This window comes from Larus michahellis, chromosome Z, assembly GCF_964199755.1.
Source record: "Larus michahellis chromosome Z, bLarMic1.1, whole genome shotgun sequence".
Lineage (NCBI taxonomy): Eukaryota > Metazoa > Chordata > Aves > Charadriiformes > Laridae > Larus > Larus michahellis.
In genome coordinates, this window is record NC_133930.1 from 70,608,887 (window position 1) to 70,632,824 (window position 23,938).

At 38.3% G+C, this 23,938-nt stretch overlaps 2 protein-coding genes across 9 annotated transcripts in view; both read left to right on the top strand.

Moving 5' to 3' along the window:
- Window positions 1-15,651, top strand: part of BDP1 (BDP1 general transcription factor IIIB subunit) — a 53,559-nt gene extending 37,908 nt beyond the window's left edge. For 5 of the 8 annotated variants that reach the window (XM_074569066.1, XM_074569063.1, XM_074569067.1 and 2 more), the window contains 12 exons: window positions 912-995; window positions 1,655-1,886; window positions 2,894-3,051; window positions 3,688-3,829; window positions 4,407-4,587; window positions 5,745-5,805; window positions 7,339-7,528; window positions 8,963-9,179; window positions 10,066-10,108; window positions 11,016-11,304; window positions 12,627-12,864; window positions 13,214-15,651. In XM_074569066.1, coding sequence (XP_074425167.1) covers window positions 912-995; window positions 1,655-1,886; window positions 2,894-3,051; window positions 3,688-3,829; window positions 4,407-4,587; window positions 5,745-5,805; window positions 7,339-7,528; window positions 8,963-9,179; window positions 10,066-10,108; window positions 11,016-11,304; window positions 12,627-12,864; window positions 13,214-13,342 — 1,964 coding nt within the window. In that variant the 3' untranslated portion in view covers window positions 13,343-15,651. Of the gene's footprint in view, window positions 1-911; window positions 996-1,654; window positions 1,887-2,893; window positions 3,052-3,687; window positions 3,830-4,406; window positions 4,588-5,212; window positions 5,341-5,744; window positions 5,806-7,338; window positions 7,529-8,962; window positions 9,180-10,065; window positions 10,109-11,015; window positions 11,305-12,626; window positions 12,865-13,213 lie in introns of those variants that run through there. The other 3 variants (XR_012584840.1, XM_074569064.1, XR_012584841.1) reach the window with 3 other exon arrangements.
- A 624-nt stretch (window positions 15,652-16,275) lies between these two features.
- The window catches only part of MCCC2 (methylcrotonyl-CoA carboxylase subunit 2), a 39,327-nt gene continuing 31,664 nt past the window's right edge, over window positions 16,276-23,938 (top strand). The window contains exons 1-3 of the mRNA XM_074569179.1: window positions 16,276-16,486; window positions 20,759-20,825; window positions 23,826-23,910. Of these exons, the coding sequence (XP_074425280.1) occupies window positions 16,355-16,486; window positions 20,759-20,825; window positions 23,826-23,910 (284 nt within the window). The 5' untranslated portion in view covers window positions 16,276-16,354. The remainder of the gene's footprint in view (window positions 16,487-20,758; window positions 20,826-23,825; window positions 23,911-23,938) is intronic.

Genomic DNA, 23,938 nt, shown 5'->3' on the forward strand with positions numbered 1-23,938 from the left:
CAAGGAGATCACTTACAAAACAGGCTCAAATTGGGGAAGTCTGATTTAATCCATTGACAAATAATATAGAGTAGGATGGTGAGAAACAAAGACAAAACCTAAAACACATTCCCCTCCCCACCGTCATAGGCTCAACTTCATTTCATGCTTTGCCTCCTCCCCCTAAGCGGCACAGGGGGACAGGGAGTGGGGGTTGCAGTCAGTTCCCAGCACCTCATCTCTGCTGATTCTTCCTCTTGACATTCTTCCCCTGCTCCAGTGTCGGGTCCTTTCCATGGGATATAGTCCTTCACAAACTGCTACAGTGCGGGGTCCTTCCGATGTGGTATAATCTGTCAGGATAAGTCCACTTCACCATGGGTCCTCTACAGGGTGCAATTTCTTCAGGGAATATCTACCTGCTCCATCAAGGTCAACTCCATAGGTTGCAGGGGAATCTCTGCTCCCACACATGGAGCACCTCCTCCCCCTCCTTCCTTACCAACCTTGGTGTTTGCAGAGTTGTTTCTGACACTTTTTCCCTCACTTTTCACTGCTGTGCAACATTTTCCCCTTTCTTAAATATGTTTCCCAGAAGTGCCACCATCTTGGCTAACAGGATCAACTGTCCTGCAGTGGGTCGGTTGGAACCGGCCGTGTCCAGGGCAGTCTCCCTGCTGCCAGTGCCTTGCCAGCTGTACCCAGTACACCATTAAAGGGAATAATGTTGCTGCTCAGTGTTTTTAAAATAGTTTTAATTAGTGGATGAGAATTGCTGTCTGTTTACAAGTGTCTTGAGCCATGAATGGCAACAATTTTAAAAATACATACTTCACTATACTGATGTTTATATCAGATGCTTTTTGAATACAGATAAGTGGATTTCTGGTTAATGCGCTTGTGACTTTTAACGTGTGTGAACAACTTCGCAGGAATTAATGACGGAAGCACTGAAGCTGCCATGACTTTACTTGCAATGGGTGATCCAATGTTCCAGTTAAAAACAAGCACTGAAGGTATGATCTGATTTATGGGACAAAGCCTTACCTGTACTTTCAGGGTCCACCTAAGGAGGGATGGAGCAGTGGCTGCAAAGCTTTTCCATATGCTGCTGTACAGCAGGAGATCAAGTTTTTTATGCTTTTAGTCCTGCTGAATTGTAATGCATAGTGAGACTAGGTAATGCAAGTTGGCTGGAAAAAGTAAAGCATCTTATTAGATACTGCCAACCACATCACTGTGCTACAAAGATGTTTCTGAGACCTGTTTTAGGGAGGACAAGTTTAAATTAATCAGGTCGCTTAAATTGGACTAAAAGAAAGGAATCAGCCTTAAATAATCATAACTACTAGTGGTCTTTTCATGCCTTTAACCTGAAGCATAGCTTTTTCCACCCAGCTAGCTACAACCTGAAATTACCTGGGTTTATTTTGGTTTTTGATAGACTTTGATTTAGAATTTATTATCAGCTTTAATTGATTGAATGTTAGTTTCTGCATTCTTACAATCAAAAGTGGGATCTTAGGACTGCATTTACCTAGGATTTGAATCTTTGGAGAATGCAGACTTTGCTAAATGAAGTTTGAAGTTGAACATCTGTAAAATAGCTTTATGTATCTGCCCAACCTGATTCTTTTAAATTATGCTTTTCTATTCTGTTTATTGTTTTAACCAGAATGGACGCACACGTTACCCGCTCAAGATGAGTTGGACATGGGCAGTAGCCTTGTAACCCACGCCTACTCGAAACAAAATAGAACTCCTAGTCAGTACTTACTTTCTTCAGACACTTCTACCAAGGAATTGGTCCCTTCTGAGGATGGAAGCAACATTAATGTAGAGGATCAAAGCACTGACAGAAGAATAGGTGTCAAAGAATATTTTGAGAAAAATGCTACAGATACCAGGTTAAATTACTACTTATTTTTCTTTAGGGAAAGAGGTCCTCTGACACTGCTTACTCTTGCTAGGTTCTTTCTGGCATTTTTATAGAATTGCAGTCAGCCTTGCTCTAGCAAAGGTTTCTCAGTTTATGTAGTTTGGTATGTAATCTGGAAAACCCCTCTTGTCTTTTTCTTATGACTTTTATGAGATGTTGGTGTATAATTTTGGGGATGTGGAACTTGTTCTTCACTCCTGAAGTTAAGTTTACCCTGGTGGGGGAAAAAAGAATATTGGAATTTAGTCAGTATGGATCACCGTTAATTACCAAGCTTGTTTTCCCAAAGTACTTTACAGCTAATTAGGCCAAGGCAAATTGCTTAATTTCACTGCAGCTATGGGATGTAGATCAAAGATTTAGAGTAAAGGGATGATGAGGAACCAGTTGATCTTCTATCATTTATTTTTTTTAATGCTTTATGTTTTTTAATTTTGTTTAGACATTTGTGGATGTTGAAACAGCTTGATGAACACCATTTCAGAATAAATCTGCTGGTGATCAAGTTATATTATTTGAAAGACTATTTCATTTGTCGATTGCTCGAATAAACTATCGGATTATACTCCCCTGAAAAATTATAATCAAAGATATTTTACGTTAAGTCCAGTGGTTCTTTTATTATATTTTTAACCAGAACTTACTACTATGTGATCAGTGTTAGATTTCTGATCTTCTCATGTTTTTTAAATATTTCAATTATTCTTTTTTTTTTTTTTTTCTGGAGGTAGGGAGCATACTAGTTTCCATCCTGTTCTGATTCCCAGATGATCTTTATTTTTTGTTCTGCCAAATAGTCTTCTGTCTCCTCAGCCAGATGCAGCCTGCATTTCAGCTCTTCATTGTCTCATCTACTCCATCTCTCTTATCTCTTCTTTGCACAATGATCTGTGGCTGGAAATACAAGTTTCATCTCACAACTAACTGTCAAAAATCAAGAACTATATTGATGGCATTGTTCCTTTTTACTTGCAGTGATAGCTCTTTGCCTACCGTGAATAGTATGAGACTGATAAGAGGCAGACTCTTGAAGCCTGAGCCAGACTTTGGAGTACTGAAATCCAATGAAAACATAATTCAAAAGTCACTTCATACAAACGTACCTGTGGAACAACTAAAACACGTTCAAACTGGTAAGCCTGTTTCTTATCCTAGGGTTCTGAAAATGGTTTCTTCTGATGGGTTCACATCTCTTTATGCAATGAAACTAAGCTGAAAGTAGTCTTTCACTTTCATCTTCATGTTCACAGAAGATGCATCACCACTGTAATGCGGGGCATCCATTTATGGTATAGTTTTATACATAAGTATACCTTTGAGTATAAAATTAAATGAAATCTGAATAGCAGATTTTCTGTGCAGGTCTTAAATTATCTGGAAAGCCCTTAAATTACTGAACTGCCTATTACAGAAATACAGTGCAATACACTGTAGTCTTTTCTATTATTACCATTTTTTCCTTCTATTAAAACCAGAAGGGGAGATACGCAAAACTGTTTTGGTATTCTTAAAGCCGTTACAAAAAAAAAGGTGCTCTTCAGACTCTTAATTATCTTCATGTCGCTGGCAAAATGCACAACATACCACAGGCAAGATGAGATATGTGTATATGTCTCATTTATATAAGACGTGTGGACATATTCAGCAAAATTGTTAATAATTTTATAGTGTGTTTATATATACACATCTACACATACATACATTTTAATATACAAAAGCTTATATATACACACATACATTATTTTAATTTTTATTTTTATGTATCTTAGAGGCTACAACCCTGAGAGGTACTGCAGAAATGCAAAAGGTGGAACTAGAAGAGTTCAGACCAGCTGCAGGTGATTCGTCAGTTCTTCATGATTTTGCAACTGGAAGTATGGAATTTATCAAGCAAGTAGACGAAACTGAGAGGTAGGAAGAATCATCAGTTAATATTGACTTTATTCTTAAAGTCTCTTAAAATACGTAGCTGAAGTACATGTGTAGTATGCATCTGTGATGGAAACAGTGTGATTACAGATATTGTGTGTGTTTATGCACATAAGTGTACAGTTTAGACTTCTATTTTTAAGGTTTTTCTCTCTTGCATGTTGTCGTATGGCTTTTGGAGGTAAAACATTAACTTATGTTTGCTGTTTCAGAATTTAGTACTTGCTGCTTAATTACATCCCATGAAACTGCATCTGAAAGGAAATGTTAAGGAGTTGATCAATTTGGAAATGTTAATGAGCTTGTAAGGCTTCCTGCTTGGTCATACTTTTAGTATTAAAGTCTCAATTAGTGGTGTTAGGGAGGCTTTTTCCTGAAATACTTTATGTAGACTTGTTCAAAGATAATGCCTTTTGTTTAGTAGACTGATGTAGTTTTTTAAATAGGTGCTCTGTTTCTCTGTAACTACATAAGCTTCATATTAAATAATTATAAAGAATCTACCCAACGTATGGGTATCTTCACTTGGTTTCAAATTAACTAGATACATACTTTACAGAACAGAGAAGAAAAATCCTTGTGGAAATTCAGAGGATTTAAGACAGGTAACTGCATCACCGCAACCTGAAAAATCTCACTTTGGACTACAGGATTATCCAAATCAACGTTCTGTGGATGGGCTTCCTGAGCAAAATGCTTGTCTTCCTGAGAAAAATGTGTGCACAATCAACTTTACTCAGGTAAAGAACTTAATTTAATTACAGTCTAGAAGTGCACAGTTTCTGAAATTCTGTAAAGGAAGAGGTTTTCGGTGTAAATGTACTCACCCATTTTAAAGACCTGCTACTTCAGCTAGTGAATGAAACTTTCTTTTTTGCAAAGGCATAACCAAACCTCATCTTTCAGGCAAACTTAATCTTTGCAAGCCTCAGTTTATAGCATTTCAGCAATTAGTGATAAATATTTCAGCAAAATTTTGACCAATTTTTTAAAGAGTTTTGATGGAAGAAGTTACCCAGGTCTCATGTATTCATTCAGTCTGACCTCATAATCTTACATCTGTTAAAATTAAAATGAAAATGCCACTGCTGGATGCAGCATTTTCATTGACATCTTCATTTGCTTTGTTTAAAACAAACTTTATCCTTTGCTATACTCTTTCCCATTTATTTAAAAACACAATGAAGAGTTTTACATGTATATTATCATGGACAAAGTGTCTTTCACATTCCTTCCTTTGTGTATCTTCTTCCTTCATGAGAGAAAGGTTCATTCTCAGTTCCTTCAGGTTTTTTAGTGTTGCGTGAGATCAATGTACTTGTAGTTACAGTGGAACAGCTGATGGGTAGTAGCTTGTTTCCGCAGTGCAACCTGTTGATGTGTCAAGGCTGATCTCATGTTAGAACAAGGTACAAGAAGGATTTGGCTCTTACGGGACTGGCAGAGTGTGAGAAGAGGCAACTTGCAGTGGAGTATTCCTGGTTTTAGCAAAGGTACATGCCATGAAAGCAAAGGGATAGATGAGTTGTAGAGCTTGGTGTTTTTCTTTGGCACTTGGTGGTTTTGTAATGGTTGGGGGAATTTGTGTTCTTAGTGCCACTGAGAAATTTATTACGTGAGTCATCTCTGACAGAGTTGTGCTGTAGGAAGTATAAATTTATTTTGACAAATCATCAATACAGACAATGGGCTGCATATAAATTTTATATTCCCCAAGTGTTTCTTGTCCGTGTCAGGCTGATATCCTTCAACCTAGAATAGCTAGAAGTAGAAGCTGACAAAATGCAATTATGATTATGTGATTAGATTTTTTTGGCTCTTTACCTTTTTTCTTTCCTGTTTTCTATTTATTTCTCAGATTAATTAACTTGTTTTATTTCAAATGTGTTATTTCTAGAAGGAAGCTTGTGCTCAGGATTCTCGACAACAATGTGTAAGCAGCACAGAAGAGACTTCAGGTATAATGTTCTAATATTCTAAGTTAGCAAAAGCCCACACTTGTGTATCTTGCAATTACGCAAAGATGAATAAAAAAATTTAACATGTTTTCATTGACATGATTAATCAGTATATTTCATTAAAAAAATAATGACCAGTGCCATTCCCCTCCCTGGCCTCTTACCATTACATTTCACTAACACAAACTAGACTTGGGAACTTTTTGAATGACACTTCATTAAGTTTAAATATCAGTGGAAGGGAAACTACTTACTCTCTCCTCCCTGCTGTGGGTTGCTGCTGCTTACCTCGTGCTAGGTTTAGCAGTTGTTAGAGTCTTTTATGAGTCTCTGACGCACTTATTCGTCAAAAATTGAACGTGACAAAGGGAGAGAACCTGTGTAGTTTTCCACTGGCTTAGTGAGCTATACTGGCTCATGAAATTGTCAAGTGAATGCCAGTGTCAGAGTGGTGTGAGTAGGAGGGCTGGACTGTGCAAGTATGCAGCAGGGCAGAAAGGAGAAGAGGGGAAGAAAAAGGAAGAAAACAACCAGACTTCCCTCTTTAGCTGTAGTGAGTCAGCAAATTAACGCCTAACTGATTAGATGTGATGAAAGGCATGAAGGTAATGGCTGCTTTTCCTTAAAACACATTGAAATGGAGCTGGTTTGGAACCAGTACTTGTCTCGGGTATGGGAAAATCACGGTATCAGAAGCACGGAATACTTACTTTACGTGGAAGCTGCAGTCCAAAGTTGTAACTCCTGGGCATGTGCAAAAGATAGGGCTAATACTTCTTGGACATCTGTTGTTGCAAGGATCTTGGGACAGAGCATCTTAAATCATCTTTAATTAGATACAGAACCGAAGTGAGTTGAGGTTGAAACAATAGCAGCTTCACATCATCAAGAATGAGAGCAGCGGAGCGGCACTGTTGTTTTCCATCTTTTGAAAACTTTGCAAATGTTCTCTCCTTAAATTCATTCTAACGGATGGCAGTTGGCAGTTATCTGTTAATGTCCATCTGTAGACTAAATTATTTATATTTTTCATTTATTAAATTCTAGACTATACTTCTCAGGTCCTCTTCTGCAAGTCTACAGTGAGAGGAAAAATCCTTGTGTTTACTTGTCAAAATAGTAGACTTCTGCCATTTAAAGAAGTACCTCTTAATACTTGACAGTTGCAATTAAAAAAAGAGGACCATTTGACCATGGTTACACAAGATTATTAAACTGCAAATTGTTCTTTACTGCTAGAACACCCATTTAGAAAGCTCCATCCCTACTAGGCATTTTTAATATTCTTAATTCTGAATGGTAATTAGGACTCCACTGCAATGAATAGGCTCCAGGGGGTGATGATGTGTATCTCTTCTAAGAAGAAAGGAAGCATATTGTCTCAAGAATATCCCTGGTGCCTTTTTCCATGGAGATATGAGTGCCTAAAATTTAATTACTCAAAGTAGGGAGGGCATGAAGAGAACAGTGTAATTTCAAACTTGACTAATAGATTTTTGTTATTTATTTATTTCTCTGAAAAAAAAATTCTAGTAGTGAACAATGATCATAGATGTCCGGAGGAGGAACAGACATTCATTTTAACGTTGGTGGAAATCCCAGCTGACTCAAAAGATTTTGATGCATCTCTTTTGCTGGAACAAACTTCAGAACCGTTACTACCAGCCCCAATACTTATCAGCCCAATAAATACAAGCGAAACAAGCGTGACTGAAGTGGAGAGGTAAATGCTTTATATTTGAGCAAAGTGAAACACTTTTTGTGAACCTTGATTGTTCCCTGAATGCGCGTTACAGATTAGAACTTATCAAAAGAAGGAATGGAAGAGGAAATAATTTTGGCAGACTGGTCAGAGAATTAAGAAAGTGAAAAGGGCTCTAATCAGGTTTGAGAAAGACCTCATTAGTGGTTTAAAGTTAGTGGTTTAGTTAGCTGGGATTTTGGTGTCAACCTTAGTTACAATTTACCCTTTAAAGCAAGTCTTCCTTTTTAGTAGAAGTCATCTGTCCAGCCTGAGTCTATTCTGCCATGGATACTTAGAATGAAAATGAATTGAAATGAAAAATCTAAGCATATTTGCATTTTTACAGTACTTTAATAAGAGTTTTGTAAAGTAGCTGTTTATTAATTGCTCTTCCAAATTTTTAGTGTAGATGGACTTTGGAGAACATGATTAACAGTGGACATTAATTCATATATCATTCTCTTGAGTTTATGCCATGTTCAAAAGGCAGAAGAGCTGAAAAAACCAAACAAATTACTCAACAGAATAACAGCTAATTTGCAGTACTGTGATACAAAGGGTTTGAGTTTCCATTACAAGGAATACTCCTCAATGCGATGTAACAAAATTTTTATTTCAACTTTACAGTTGAACTAAATCTCCTGGTCAGTTTGGCAGGAAAAAGCCCAACAGTCAAAGGAAAAAGACATTCTGAAGAATAGGAAGTGTTGCAAAGTTGTGAAAAAAAATAATAATTACTGTATTACTGTAAGTCCTCAGATCATAACTGGAGGTGTGATGCAATTCCACATCACTGTGGAGGACCTTGTCCTGTAACATCAGATGTTAATGTCGTTCCCTTAGTTACTGAAAGGATAGGTCTTTGGCTACACAATGAATTTTGGCTACACAATGTAAGAATTCTAACTCCTGTGGAGCTACTGATAATAGACAGAATTGCTGACAGGCAGAGTTAGGGTACATCTTCTGTCTCACTGTCCCTTGCTGCTTTACTCTGTTTCCCTAGTCTCTGCGGCTTCCTTAGATGTCTTGCTGTCTTTTGAGATCATACTGCAGGGGGTAGAAGGGTGTGGGGATGAAGATTCAACTGCACGTATAAGTAGTATTGTATTTTAGGATTTTCTAGAGCAGTTAATCTGTTGTCATATTTTTATACTTTACGAAAATACCAAGTGGAGTTCAAATAGAACAGTTTCTAAAGTAACTAGATTCAGTTACAACTAGAAAATTCTCTAACTCAAGATAGCACAGCAAAACGTTTCTTGGTAGTAAATAGTACATTTGAAGTTAATATTGACATTAAGTAAGAAAGAGTATTACCATAGATTTATGTGTAATATCCATACAGAAATGTTATACAGGGTAAATTTTGGCTTCTTGTACGGTCGTAATAATTACTTTATGTATGAACAGTATTGGATCCTTGACAACTGCAGCTGATGAATTTGCTGCACCTTTAAACAGCAGTATGGAAATCAAACAAATAGAGAGTGCGTCGTTAGAGCCCATTCCAAATTTGCAGACAACTCAAAAAAGGTCAGCTGCTGAGCTTGAAGAGAATGATTTTCCTCCTGCCAAGAAAACTCTGTCTGCTGTTGCAGTGGAAGGTAACTTGGAAACCACTTATAAGGTGAGATGGTGATTTGGTGAGTGAGTCTTTTTGCATAGTGTAGATTCATAACACTTAAGAGAACATTTTAATTATGTTTTTTGTTTAATGGTGTCACTTGCTTAACAATGTATTGCCTGTACAACTTAAAAGCAATCTATGGGTATTGATTTTCCTTTTTATTTTGAACTCTACAACAGTTTTTGTTATTTAGTTTTGATATTAAGTATTTTTTTTTTTTGAGAATCTGTAGGCTTTCAGGTTTTTTTATTACGCAGACTGGTAATAGGTCTTACTTGGTTCACTCACCACAGCGTTTACAACAATGACATAGCAGGAGGGGAAACTCTGGCTGTATTTTGGATTACTGGCAGGCTGTCCAGGTTCAGTGAATGGTGTTATGATTCCTCATGGTGTCTGTTACATGGAGAATTTGTTAGATATGTTCATACCATTTTTTAACATAGCAGGTATTAGTTTAAAAGAACAGACTGCCAATAAAAACTGGCCAGCATGTTTCTGGCTTCTCTCTGTGCTTTTAGAATGTGACCAAGCTTGTGGCAGTGACTACCATTTGTTTTTTGAGTAGGCTAAAATTGTTTAGTGTGTCTGGGTGAGGGAAGGGGTGATAATTCCTCGCATGATTCAGAGAGCTTTTCTAGGAAGGTCTGGATAACAGTCCTCTCTTACCTCTCATCTTGACATCTGTGTCTTGATTCATTTGTCATAAGAACACCTTGAGAAGCCTCCTAAGGAAATGAGTTAAGTGATGAATGATAGTGTACTGAAGATGTATCGCTCCTGTTTTTAGAACTGTACATGCATGATACAACTTTATCAACATTCATTTTCTCTTCTATATTGACAGAAATAGAGAAATAACTTTTTTTTTCTTTTTTAAATACAGGGTTATTCGATTAAATCCACAAATGCCCCAATGGTAGCTTCTGGTAGGTAAATTTAAACTTGTAAAACAAAGTGTGATGAATGTAAATGCATAATACATCAATACTGATTGTTGTGCTTAATAGTCCTGTCTGAGGCTATGTACATAAAAGTAGAAACAAATTTTCCCAGTAATACCCTAATACCACCATTTCATGTTTTCTGGTATAAGCTGGATGGGTTGGTTTACATAACTGGCTGTTTATTTGATAATGGTTCCAAAGGCATCGCTATAGCTTGTCTACTTGTGAAATTTGGGAGGATTTTTGGACTAAACATGATACCTTCTCTTAAGCAAGTATTTCCACCTGTTGGAGAGCACTAATAACCAAAGGTATTAGCTGGTATTTTAACCACACTATGCCAAAACATTTTTTAATTTTATTTTGTATTTGTCCTTTAATAAAATACATACACAGTGTAATTGTCTGAAAGCTTAATCCGCCTCTGAAGGATCAGAGGGAAAGCAGAATTGCTGACAATGCAATCTTCAGTGATCTGAGCCTGTGAAGGGTTTGGAGAACTACTTTTTAGGCCTGAAAAAGACTTTAAAGGGAAATTGTGGAAACTTAAATAGCTAGATGACTTGAATAAGTTCTATGGTGTGCTGTAAAGGATGGGGCTGGGGCGGGGCGGGGGGGGGTGCTGTGCTGTAAAACCACATTGCTACCAGCTTTTCCAGCTTTCCCCCATAACATGTGTAAGGTCTTCCAGACTTTAAAAGTAGACTGTGAACTTTTAATTTTTAGTGGTGACTTCGAAAAATAAAATGACCCAAAAAATTGAAGAAAAATTCAGTTCTTCCATTGTAGTGGTGCAAGCCATCTTAACATCATGCTTTTCTTTTGGGCTGTTGTGTTATCACTGAAGTTAAATAACAAGTCTTTGAATGAGTTTCAACACCTTTTACAGAGAATCCCTTTCGAAAAACAGAGTCTTCAGCAAAGGAAAAAGTGCTTATATCTGCATCGGTGTCTGAGTCTATGTCACCACTGGCTGAGAGAAGCCAGCTTGAGACTTTGGAGAACTCAGGGAAAGCACCATTTGAGAATCTGGCATCCAAACAGGAAGAGGAGGTGATGTCCAGATTAACCTCTAACAGAAAAGCAAGTGGACAAGGAAACCAGGGGGATGTGCATGAATCTGGACAGTTGGAACATGCTGCAAGCTTGGCATCATCTTCAAAAACTCCATTACTCAGGTATTTATGCAATAATGTTTTGTCAGCCTTTTCTGTAAAAAAGACCTTGTTTCCATGTTGAGGCTTTTATATCCTTTTTCCACTTAATATTACAAGAAGGGCAGTACCATTGTTTGAGACCTATATGGCTAAGAGTTACAGTGCCTATCCTCTTCAGCAAATTAGAAAGGATCAATCTGTCTGCTTTGAAATTTGAATTATTTTATTTATTACATGAGCAGATTGACCAAGGGACACTACTGATGTATGGTATGTCTATTTAGACACTGACTGATGCCTCTCGTGAGGCAGATATGTCAGCTATGATAAAGAGTTAGGGTAATTGTTGTTTTCCTTAGCTTAGTCTAATGGTTTGATATATACACCCATCCACTTGTTTTGATTTTTGTCCTTCTGCCAATAAGATTTGTTACTGGTGTAGTACTTGGCACGCTGGATTTTTAGGACAAACTTAAGATGTGTCATTTCCCCAAAGGAGTTTCAATCTTGACAGCTCAGAGGATATTCCTCTTATCTATCCGACTGTGGGTTTTTTCAGTATACCTCTCTATAATGTTTAAGTGTTTGAGTCCCTCATCTCTATTGCTCTTGCACTAACTGATTTTGATTGTGGTGCTCCACTGATCTCTTCTGATACTGTAATCTACACTTTCATTGCGCTTGTGTGAGTACCAAAACTGGTTATTTGTACCTGGGACATCCGCAGCAATTGGGTAATGATGCATGAACATCAAAATCCTTGCCTTAAAGTTTACTTTCTAAGTTGTAAACTCTTAATGACATGAAAAGTTGATACTCTCCATACCTCCCTCATCACTGTGATTTCCGTAAATTCACCGGTAGTAGGTATGGTGCTGTCAACAGGCTGAAACCCTGCAGCAGATAGTCTTCTTTCTGGTGTTTAAGATAATCTGTTGTGGGCCCATCCTTGGGAATCAGGTTTCTTTTTCCATTGATTACGTGAAGGATGTTCTTCTCAGTTCATTCTTTAGGAGTATGGCTGCATTCCTCTTGGAATCTCTTTCTGAAGATATGATAGCTTGTTACAGGCTCTGGCTTAGTAGCAAATAGTAGGTTCCTGTTCTCAGGGTTAGAGATTGTCAAGAGTCTCTGTAACTCTTTGAAAAACTCTTGTACCAGAATATTCAGTAATACAAAAGCCTTTCTCAGAATGACTTTTTGGTTTTTTTTCTTAAAATTTTCATAGATCTCAGAGTTGTGTGTTTATTTCCTATGTAATGAATTCGATTCCTGTAATACAATTTACATCTTCCTTTTATGGAGCAATCCTATGACATCCTGACTGTACTTGTTTTCAACAGGGGTGGACGAAAACCGTTGGGATTTTTATCTTTAATTTGCAAAAAAAATAGTTCTGAGTCTGCAGAAGATACCAAAGGGAATAGAGGGAAGATCCAAAAGCCTCGGATTGTGACTCCAAAACGAAGTCTAAAAAAACTCACTCCATCCACTAAGGGTGATGGGGAATCTTCTTCCCTTTCCTCTACAAGCACATCATCTGTGGAGTATAAGAATGTAGCTGCTGATGCTGCAGTTATGGTATGTGTTTACTTTTGAATGGTGTTGCATTTTTGACATGTGCAGAAGAGAGAATGAATTGTTTCAGGAGTGGGTAGGTGGGTATGTAGTGTTTTGAGAGAGATATCTGCTCCAGTGAATAACTCCTGGCTTGTGCATGTCTAGGAAATACACAAAGGAGCTTGTGATTTTTCTCTGCATATGGATCTACTTATGCCCTGTTTTCAGTAAACTCTCAATTTTTTGGCTAAACTTCTTACCTAAATTGGAAGCTCAAGTGCATATATATACACACACATAAACATATACGCACACTCACACACAGAAACAGATTAAGACTGTTATGAGCAGCCTTTTCTTTTTCTATTAGGTTCCAAGTAATGAGCCATCTGAGAAGCCACCCCTTTGCGCTAAGGATCAAGAGAAGGAAGAAGAGCCAACCAGAATCTCTGAGTATTTTTTTAGTGACATCTTTATGGAAGTGGATGATTCAGAATAGCAAATTTGCTTTATAAAAACCTGGGATCTGAAAGCTTGATGCAACAAGAAAAGAGTATTTTTAAAAAGTTCTGATTTGTTCTGATGTTCATTATGCCAGACTTACTGTCAGCCAAGCTGTTGACAATAAATTCCATAAAGATGAAACAGATTCCTTCTGAAGCAACCTAGATACTTTGAAAATGTTGACATCTGAACCACTACATTGATCTCACTGGACCAGACCACTGTCTGCTGGCTTATAGTTTCACTGGTTTAGAGGCTGATAATGGGTGCGTGACTATCTTCCAGAAAAGTGCAATGAAAAAATGCTTAATCTTGTGACAAGTATCCTTTTGAATTTTAATGCTAAGCCTTGTGGTACTGGTTATACAAGTTCTTTACTTCTTTTTGTGAAGTACGTTATATCAATGTGTTAGAAGGAGGAATAAACCTTTTATGTATAGTGTAATCTCTGTAGATCGGGACACAAATACTGGAAGTAGTGTAGTAAACACATAGATATGTTCAGCACTGCAGGTATTTGTATTAGCATCTCCAAATGACATATTTTTGTACGAGTTTTTTGATTACATAAATTAAAAGATCCTAGCCTGAAAAGCCAAATGGGTTTAGTTCCTTAAAAATGTATTGAGAACAACTGAAAAAACAGAACTTACTAAAAGATGCTACACAGTGTTAATCTTTGGAACTGTGTTATTGGAGTGGGAGGAAGAGGTTAATGTTTACTACTGTAAATGCTAATTTCCTTCTAAAGTTGAAAACAAGGGGATAGTTACCGTTTCTTTTCCTTGGCTTTATGTGTAGGTGTTTGTATCTCTGCTGACTTCCTTAGCTTCCCTGGTGCAAAGTAGCACAAAGAGATTGGATGACTATACAGTGTGGTTGCTTTGAGGGTTTGCTGCTTTGAAGCAGTTGAATTTGAATGGTTTTCCTCATGTTGCATGTCTGCTTGTACTGTAACTTGCTATAAAATGCTGGTGTAGCTTTAGATTTTAGTATAATTTTTTACTTGCCTCATCAAGAATATTGGCTTGATGAGGTAACAAGGTTCATGCAGTCTCAAAGTCAGGTGGTCACTGAAAGATTCAATATTTATTGTAAAACTCCGTATTACACAAAAATGAGTGTGTAGGTTTAAGTAGTCTAAATTTTTCTCCTGTTACTTAATACCAGGAGGTACTTTTGCAAAACAAATTATTTATTATGAACGTGAAACTGATGTTTAAATGATATTGTTATGCTCTCAAGAAACATATCTTCAGCTTTGGACCGGATAATCATTTACTGGCAAATATTTTCATATAAATGTCTAATTAATTTTGAGGTACTTGGTGCAGTTTGAGAATGCCTTTTCAGAAGTTATTGGCAAGGCTTCTGAAGGAGCCTTTAAAATTTTGTCAATAAGGAAAAATACACAGATAAGCTACTGTTATTGCAAATTGCTACATTAGCAGGCCTCTGTCAATCAAGTGTCGCTAGCAGCAGCATCTTCTTGAGGTGATGAAAAGGGACCAACAGTCCCAGTGTAAAGTAACTTACTTGAAAGCATGCTGTCAGCTCCTCTCCACCCCAAAAAAACACCAAACACCATCACCAACAACAGTTTCTGTTCAGACAGTATCTTGTGCTTTGCCTAATCCATTTAACTTGAAATGTTTATCTAAATATTGTCTTACCATAAACCTTATGAAACAGAATAATCTATACATAAAGCTCCATGTATTGTTTATCTTGTAGATATTATTTTATGTATGCAAGTGTTTAGTTCCTGATACATGTGGCATGTTTAAATCACTTGCACTGATAGAGACTAAAAATAGATTTGTGGGGATTGGCTATAAAATAATTGCCCTAAGTATTTTCTGAGGTGATAACTATTCTACATTTAGTTGCATACATTTTAGCTTGCATTAATATTACAAGGAAAAAAGACTCCACAACTCTTTCATTATGAAGATTTAAGGTGCCTTATCTACCTTGTTAATTGGGGCTACACATTTTTTTCCCTGCAGTAAATCACATGCACTTTGTTATAGGAATTTTTTTTAAAGAACAAATTTAATTTGCATAGGAAAAAGACAACTTTGTGTTCTGTTTTGTTATGAAAGTTTTATAATGGTGAAGAATGTAAGAAAAGATGGGTGAAATGTCAACGCCTGTTAGTTTAGCATTTTTACGAAGATGTGGCATAAGACTGCTTTGCTTAAGAGTTGTCTGGCACCCTCTATCATCGCATATAAGCTTTCTGTTTCAAAGAAAGTAGTTGTATTCTGTATGTAAATTATGTGAATAAATTATTTTATATTACCTGTGTTTCCTGTTTCTTAGAATATCAGTTGCTGTTTCTAAATGCTCATAGGTGTAGTGAGCTAATGGAGGTGTGGGCTGAAGGAATGGCTGGAGTTCTGGCTTTCACAAGGGCTCTGCTGTCGTGTGTGTGGGTTTGCTGTAGAAAACAGGGCCGAATTGGTATCTGACCTCCCGGTGTTACCTCTTTGTAAATGCTGTAGCCGTGTTCAAAAACAAAGCAAAACCGGGATGCTGGAAAACTGCAAAGCTTTCTGACGAGGAAGCAACTCGAGCAAAGAGGTCAGGATTTTTAAAAATCTGCCCCTGTAGCATCTCTGCAGTTAATGACAGAACATTCCTAAGAAGGGCAAGGGCTTTTCTGAGTGATCCTGTCCAAAAAGTGAAGCATATGAACAAAATTCTTCCAAAAGGCGTTACCTGGCTCCTGGGGCCGCGGGGACCCAATGGAGCACGCAGTTGCAGGACAGGCGCTTTTTTTTTCTTTTTTTTTGTTTTTCCTTTTTCATTTTACGAGTTTAATCCTCAAAGTAACAGGCAGGACGGGGGACGCAGGGGCCGGCAAGGCCGCGGCTGCCCGGCCCGGCCCGGCCCGGCCCAGCCCCGCCGCCCGAGCCCCGCTCTGCCCATTGGCTACGGCGAGGGGAGTGGCGGCGCGGGGCGCCTGGCTCGGGACGGCTCGGCTGGGCTCGGCGGGGCCGCCATGCTGCTGCTGGGCCCGCGGCGGCTGCTGGGCCCCTGGCGGTTGCTGTGCCGCGCCGCCGCCCGTCCCTACCATGGCGAGGCGGTGGCGGCGGTGGGCTCGCGTCCCGATGCGGGCTCCACGCTCTACCAGGTAGGCCGGGCCGCCGGGCCCGGCTCCGGCTCCCTCCGCCCGACGGGCCCCAAGGCCGCGGAGGGGAGGGAGGGAGGATCCGGCGGGCGGGGTCTGGGGGCGGGCAGCGGTGCCGAGCCCCCGGCAGCTGTGGCTGTCCGGGCCGCGGCGGCGCCTTGGCCTCCCTCCGCTTCCAGGCCTTAGTTGTGAGGGAGCCGCCGGTTGTTGAGGGGAGGCCCCGGCCCTGAGGGCTCGGGGTGGCTGTGGGACCTGGGCCCGGCGCGGGAGACCACGAAGCCGGGTGACGTCGGCTCTGAGTGAAAGTCAGTCAGCGCCATTTAATAACTAATATTACAGCAGGCATTTAATACGCTGGTACGTGGTAAACGTGGGCCTCTGAGCTGGCCCCAGGTCACCGTGCGCTCAGGCCAAGTCTCCCCCAGTCACGCTTCTTAAATGCCAAGTTCTGTTTATTTCATTGAGGTACCGCATAAAAAGAATGTCGGTTTGTACCATCACCTGCCTTATTATAGATTTTTTTTTACACCTTTTTTTTTTTTTTAAATCAGAATGCCACCTTTTACTGTGTTTCAGTATTGAAGAGCTGATCTATATTGCACTAATGAAGCGGAGACAGGGAGTTTGTGGGCGGTTGGAGGTGGTGTCTGATGATTTCAAAGTTGGAAATGTTCTTGTATTTGCAAATTGATTCCCGAGTTGAAGACAGGTGGAACGGTTTTAGAAAGTCATGGGCATGCCTTCAGAAAACGGGATACCAGGAGAAAGAATCATCTTTTGAGGAGGGATAAGTGGAATTACAGTTATCTTTACAGAGAGAACAGTAATTGTATCTGGTGTAATATGTTTTATTTTTAATGGAGCACTATTAGTGTCATCACATTCAAGATAAAAATCCTGTTTACAATTAGGCTGAGAAAAACAGAGTTTTGGGTGTGGATCAAAACTGGTTGGAGGGCACGTGTTTGTTTTCAAATTTGTTCCAAGTAAAATATCACCCAGCAATTGAAGCAACAAGATGTGTTCTTATTGAAATAGTTCCGTTGGTTCTGTGTTTGGTTTTGCAGAAACGAAATTTTGGGTCAGAAGTTAGGTGACTGAAACATCTGTGAAATTTTAGTATGTGTACATATATACACACGTACAAAGCTTGTGTGTATGAAGTGTGTATATATATGTGTATGTTCATATTTTGCATACCAAAACCCCAAAGAGTAATATTTTAATAAATGTGTTTACTCAGCTAAGCTGTTGTGAGATTTGCATTTGTTTCTGTGTACCTTTCAATCTCAAAAAAAAAGGCAAGGCTTGGTAAAATAGCTAATAGTATTTGTTAGAAATAATTTATAGAGCACTGTAAGTGGATGTAGTGCTTTACAGACACAAAGAGCTGAGGTCCCTGCTGTAAGGCACTTAACCATCTGAAATAAAAGCAATACAGGGAGTAGCAGTGCAAACACAAGAAGGCATAATGATACGTGATGAAGGTCTTGCCTTCTTTAGCTAATGTTTGCCTTTCTGGCTGTGAATTTAGCTAGACAGGCTGGCCTTCATAATGTAAACTGTCTTTCAAACCAGACAGGTAAAAATGTAATTTAAAAATGAGTGAGTGTAAATTCTGGAAAATAAAGGAAAATCTGTGTAAAGATTCCAATGATTAGCTCTTATGGCCACTTTGCTTGTGTAGCAGTAATTCAGTTAGCTCATGCAGTAACTGTAGGATTAGTCTGTAGAGTTTGCCTCTTGATTTTGCTTTAAAGTTCATAGAAGCCCTCTTATTAATAATAGGATTTTATGGAACTTAATGGTGCAAGGGCCAGTTTCCAGGAAGAACTTGTGTCACTTCACTGGCCTTTGTGTCATTAGTTAATGAAGAGCCCACGAATGGTGTGTTACAACTCGGACATTCGGTTCTGAGAGGAGCCTTTTCTGTGCGTATTCAAAACCTACAGTAAGATCTCAAGGCATCTTTACTTTTCCTTTGTGAAGTATAATGATGATGTGTTCTGATTAGAGGCATGAAAGATAAGGACAGAAAATAAGTGAATTTAAGCAACTCACATATTTGCGTACAATATTTTTTATAGGTTATCTAAAAAGTCCTTTCACAATTTTTCATGTAGAGTAGCTAAAGAAGCTACAGTGAGTTATTAATTCAGGATCTGATAAACAAGCTTATGATGGTGATTGCTCTGCCCCTTTTAATTTCCTCTGCCATTTTTAGTTACCTTTTTTTGCTATGTTAAAGGTGAGGTTTTAAGCTCAGTACTGTGTGCAAAAGGTGAATATATTTAGAGAAAACAGACTGTCTGAACAAGGAGAAATGGGGAAAATATGTTTATGTTTTTAATGCTGCAAAATGAGCAAGCTGGACAAGCTGAACGCTCACACATGCAATAAAATTGGGTGTTGTGACAACTGCAGATTTTTAAAAGTATGGAATGACAATGTCCATTTTACAGATTTTTCACAGGGGAGAAAAGTGGACTTGTAAATAGGGTCTTTTGGAAAGGCTTAAAAGCAGGTTTTTTTTCTTCAGTGCTGGCTGGGGTAGTGTGGCTGCAGTTACTGTTCATAGTCTCTCCTAGGACCAACAGAGTCAAATTAACAAGACATGGCTTGTTCTGTTCTTGTTCTTTTGGGATGCTGTGACAGTGGTAAAACTGCCAGTGGGTGGGTCATTGCAGTGTGATTTCACATGTTAGGAGGAAGAAAAACAGTCATAGAGGTGGGTGTTGGAGCTGTGCTTGTGGGTAGGGCAGGGAGACGGAGGATTAAGGTATCAAAAGAAATAGTCTGAAAGGGGAATAATGTGGTGGACATACTGATAGAGCCTTACAAGGGAGGGAGGAGATGCAGAAGTCTGGTGATCTCCTGTGCCACAGTAGTCGGGGGGCTGTGAGATAGCACCACACATCAGAGAGACTTAGTTAACCAAGATCAGTATCTTGAGATGTGTTAGCTGTTGGCTAGCAATTGGGTAGTACAAAATTCATACAAGTGCAGGCTGTGAGCCATTTTGCAGATGGCACATGGTTAGAACATGGGGAATCCTTCCCAGGAGTCAGCAGAGGCTCAGGAATTGCACTTGGTGTTTCAGTGTGTCACCTTGATCTTGCTGGATGACCTCTAAATGCTCACCTTATAAAGGGAACTGTGTATACGAGCTGATAAAATTGCTAAGACCTGTTTTTACCTTCAATAGCGTATTTTTAATATATTTGTAGCAATTACAAAGGGGGTGAAACATGTTCTTTTGAAAGTCTTACTGTGCGGCTAAAACAGTTTGAATGCGAGGTGCCTGTGTACGTTTTTATTTTCTTCCTGCTTTGCATCAGTGACTGAGACAGAGCTGAACAAATTGAACTGCAACACTTGTTGCTTCTAGGGGAAACCTTAATTCTGAGTCTTCAAGTCCAAATATAACGAGTCACCAGATTTTTTTTTCTGTCAAAGTAGACTAACATCTTTTAAATACAAATTAAACACGGCAGTATGATTTTTTTTTTTTTATGCAGCGGTTATCATGTTCTTCTATTGCAGTTACACTTTTCAAAGAGGTAACATAGCTCTTAATGTGTCTGAAAAAAACTAAGCTTGACTAATATCTTTTAATTCCTAAGAAACGGCAAAAAAACTACTGTAATGAACACACAGAGTTTTGGATAATTCTGATAGAAATTATAAGCTCACTACTATATCACTCATATTCAAAACTGAGAGTCTTTGTCTAAGAGGGCTGTTGGCAAGAAGACCAGAGTTCTTATTTCTTAAAAGCTTTGTTTTATCTTTATTTTCTACCTAAACAACAAGAATGTAGAAAGTGTTTGCCAAATTCTGTTTGGTCTAGGTCATTCATCTTCTGGTACAAGAGAGATAGCTGCACTTAATTTGAATCTGTGTGATGTTTTTTACAAAATTAGATTAAAAAAGCAAACAAACCTGTAACAAAAATTAACAAAACCTGAAAAATAGCACTTCAACTCTGTAATGACTAATTTTATTTTTGTTTATTAAATTTGGTACTAGTCTTTTACAATCCTAATGCACTCAGAGTTTTTGTGAAGCTTGTTCATTAAATGCTTTGGGATGCTTGAGGAAAGCCAGTACAGAGGTAGAAACGTTATTACTTAAAAGACAATACAGAACCAGTATTTAATAAGGTAAAAATGGAATTTGGAAGGGAAATAAATCTTGTACTTTCTGTGTTTGTTTACTAAAAATAATACTGTCACTCTTGGTTAAACTTAAAATGCTGTTTTGTTCCCCACTTAGGAAAACTATGAACGAATGAAAGCACTGGTAACCGAACTCCAAGAGCAAGCAGAAAAAATCAGATTAGGTAAGTGTAATAGTCTAGATTTTCAAACACTTTTTAAATTTGATCCAAAAAACAGTTTTGTTCTTTGAATTTTTTTCCCCTTTAATCAGTTCATTCAGATACGACATATTTGCTGGATTATAGTAGACATACTGAAATGTTAGCTTATCTGTTCAAACCTAGATTTAGCGTCTTCTGCTAGTAGTAAATCTTAAAAGATTTACATCCAAGCTACTGGTTCAAAATTTAGGGGTTTTTTTAAGTAACTCAGGCTAGCTAGAAAAAATTTCTTTGTTTACCACAGTATCTAGTGTGTTAACATACTTTTTGTTTGCCAGTTGAATATCAGAGCAATATCCTAATGCAAGCAAATCCATAAATTACTGGAAGCAGACATAAATGAAAGCAAAGCTGATTTAGTCAAACAGAAGATTAATTTCATTGACAGAGAGGCAAAAAGTAAGCAAGTAGATAACAAAAACTGGGTATTCAGAGTCAGTTAATTTTTAATCAGTTAAGATCTTTGTAATCAATAGAATGTATGTTTCTAATGGCAGTGTGTTTTAAAGTAGATAGGATTATTAATAAAAGGCTTTTACTGATACACTTTCCACTTCACCTGCTTCCTTGCTTCATGCACTGCTGCCTGCTTTTATAATAAATTGGTTTGGCAAATGTGCATCTGTTCAAGTTGCATGTTAGTCTCTTCATGTGCCAAGAGAATTTTCAGAGACCCTAGCTGCAGTTGTGCTGGCAAACAAAAGCAATTCTGTAATAGTTTAAAAGATTGAAGTCTGTGTTTCATCTTCTTGACTTGTAAGACTACCTGAATTAATTACAGTTGACTATAATTGATGGGGACAATAAAATGAAAATGGTTTATAAACGCTTAATTGTGCTGGCAGAGGTTTAGCATGCAGCTTTAATTCTCCACTTCTTGCCCATCATGATACTGTTTGCCTCTTCATATACTGTTTCTTACATAGTGCAGTTTCTTTCACAGCTTTGGAATGGAACAAAGTTAAGGTTTTGTGCATAGTGTTTTTTCTTGCTGCTGTGAAAAAAAGCTCCGAGATTTCCCGAGGAGATGCTGAAACCCGTGAACGCTGTGTCTTTTACAGGTGTAGAGGCTGTTCAGCAGTTCCCTATTTGACTCATGAACTAGTGATCGTGGCCTTCTTCATTGCTACACGTGTTCCTGTTCTTGCCCATTACATGATAACAGGACAAGAACATGGCCCTCATCTTTCCTCCATCTCAGGGAGCTCTACCAGGATGTTAATACATCATTTTGAGTGATACCGATTGAGATTGCTTTGCCTGTCATTTAAGTATATGAGAATAATTAGGTACTTACGTTGAATACTTTTTAAGGATAAGTGCAACATCATCTTCTTTGTAAGAGCTGTCTTTCAGAGGATGAGCTCTTGCTTGAGGTCTTTGTAAGGCATACTTCATTCTTGATCTGTTACTTCAGTGGGGAGGGCTTTTGTGGACCCATATCCCATTTACCAAGTAATCCCCATCTGTGCAACAGGAAGATGGTCCCTGCCCCAAAGAATGTACAGGCTATGATAAATTACAACAGATGGATTTCTGATAGCAAGCACAAGAAGCAACAGAGGTACTTTTAGTGTCTGTGACTGGCAGCAATCATAGCACATCAGCAGTTACAGTGAGGTTTGCATAGACATTACTGTAAAGGAGAAATTAAGAAGGGATTTCAAATTAAATGCCTCCAGGTTTGTTTCATTGTCAGGGATGGTGTTTCTCACAGTCTACAGAATGGAGGCTAGTGTAGGATAAGGCAAACATCTTGATCTTGGAAGAGAAACGTTCAGTAGAATGGCAACAAGGCCTGGAGGGCAAGCATTTGCGATTTGTGTGTGAAGAGGGGGTGTGCACAGAGATGACAAAAGTCACAGGATGGAAAATTGTTTGTGCAGCATTAGTCTGGGTGTAAATGAGAAAGGCAAGATGGAGGTCAGAGAAAATGTTGTAGTTATCATGATGTGGGATATTGAGAACTTGGATGAGAGTATTAGCTCTGTGGGTTCATGTAACAGGTTGTATCTTAAGAAACTTGTACAGAAGGAATTTGCAAGATTTAGACTTAGGCTGGATATACAGACCTAATGAACAGGCTGAATCAGAAATAAATTGTGTGCTTTCTGGCATACCTAACAGGTAGGAAATGATGCGCATAGTGATCAAGGAAGGCGGTGAGAGAAAGGGCTTGAAAGGTGGGCTTAAAAGATCTGTTTCAGTGATGCTTAGCTGACAAAGAAATCTTGAGATTTTGGGAGAAATGTCAGCAAAATAGCAGCTTCTTTATTTTGGACGGGGAAGACAATTTTAGAGTGATGAGGTGGATCAGTGATCTGTCTACACAGAGAGACAATGTTTGTATAAGCTGTTGTTATAAAGAGGCTGAGTGTGTCAACAAATCTTACATATTGAATGACACAAAGCTCTAGAGAGCAAAAGATATGATTTAGAATGACCTCAAGTAAAGGGCTGAAGTGAAGCAAAGATAAACTTGATATTAAATGCTATGTGTCTGAACTCTGCTTACAGTTTTGGAGTGATCTGAGGGAATGAATCCAGATTGTGTTGTCTTTCAAGATTGGATTCAGCATACCTATTTTGAAACAAATTTGGGGAATAGTATTTTTTGTAGTTCTTACTGCTGTGCTTTTGTCTGTATGTTTGTGCTTTGGGCCTTTCTGTCCATTGCCAAGCAGTGGAGGAAAGTTTCAGACAACTGTGTTTATTAAAGTCTTTACCTCAAGACTAACTATAAAAATGAGGAGGAAAATGGAGTAGATTCTGAAAAGCAAGCGTTTTTATCAATACCTTAAATCTGTTTGAAGTGGAAACCATTATTTATTAAATTCATTATTAAGATCCATACTTCAAAAACTGGAAACTCATCAGTGCTTCCATTCTAAGTTTTAATATAAGTGGTGATTTATCTATCTGTGTCCATAGTAAATCTAGCAATTTACTATTGTATTACAGGAGGTGGAGAAAAAGCTCGTAAGCTTCACACATCAAGAGGAAAGCTGTTACCCAGAGAGAGAATTGACAGGCTTATTGATCCCGGGTAGGTACTTTTGTTTTTAAAAAACACT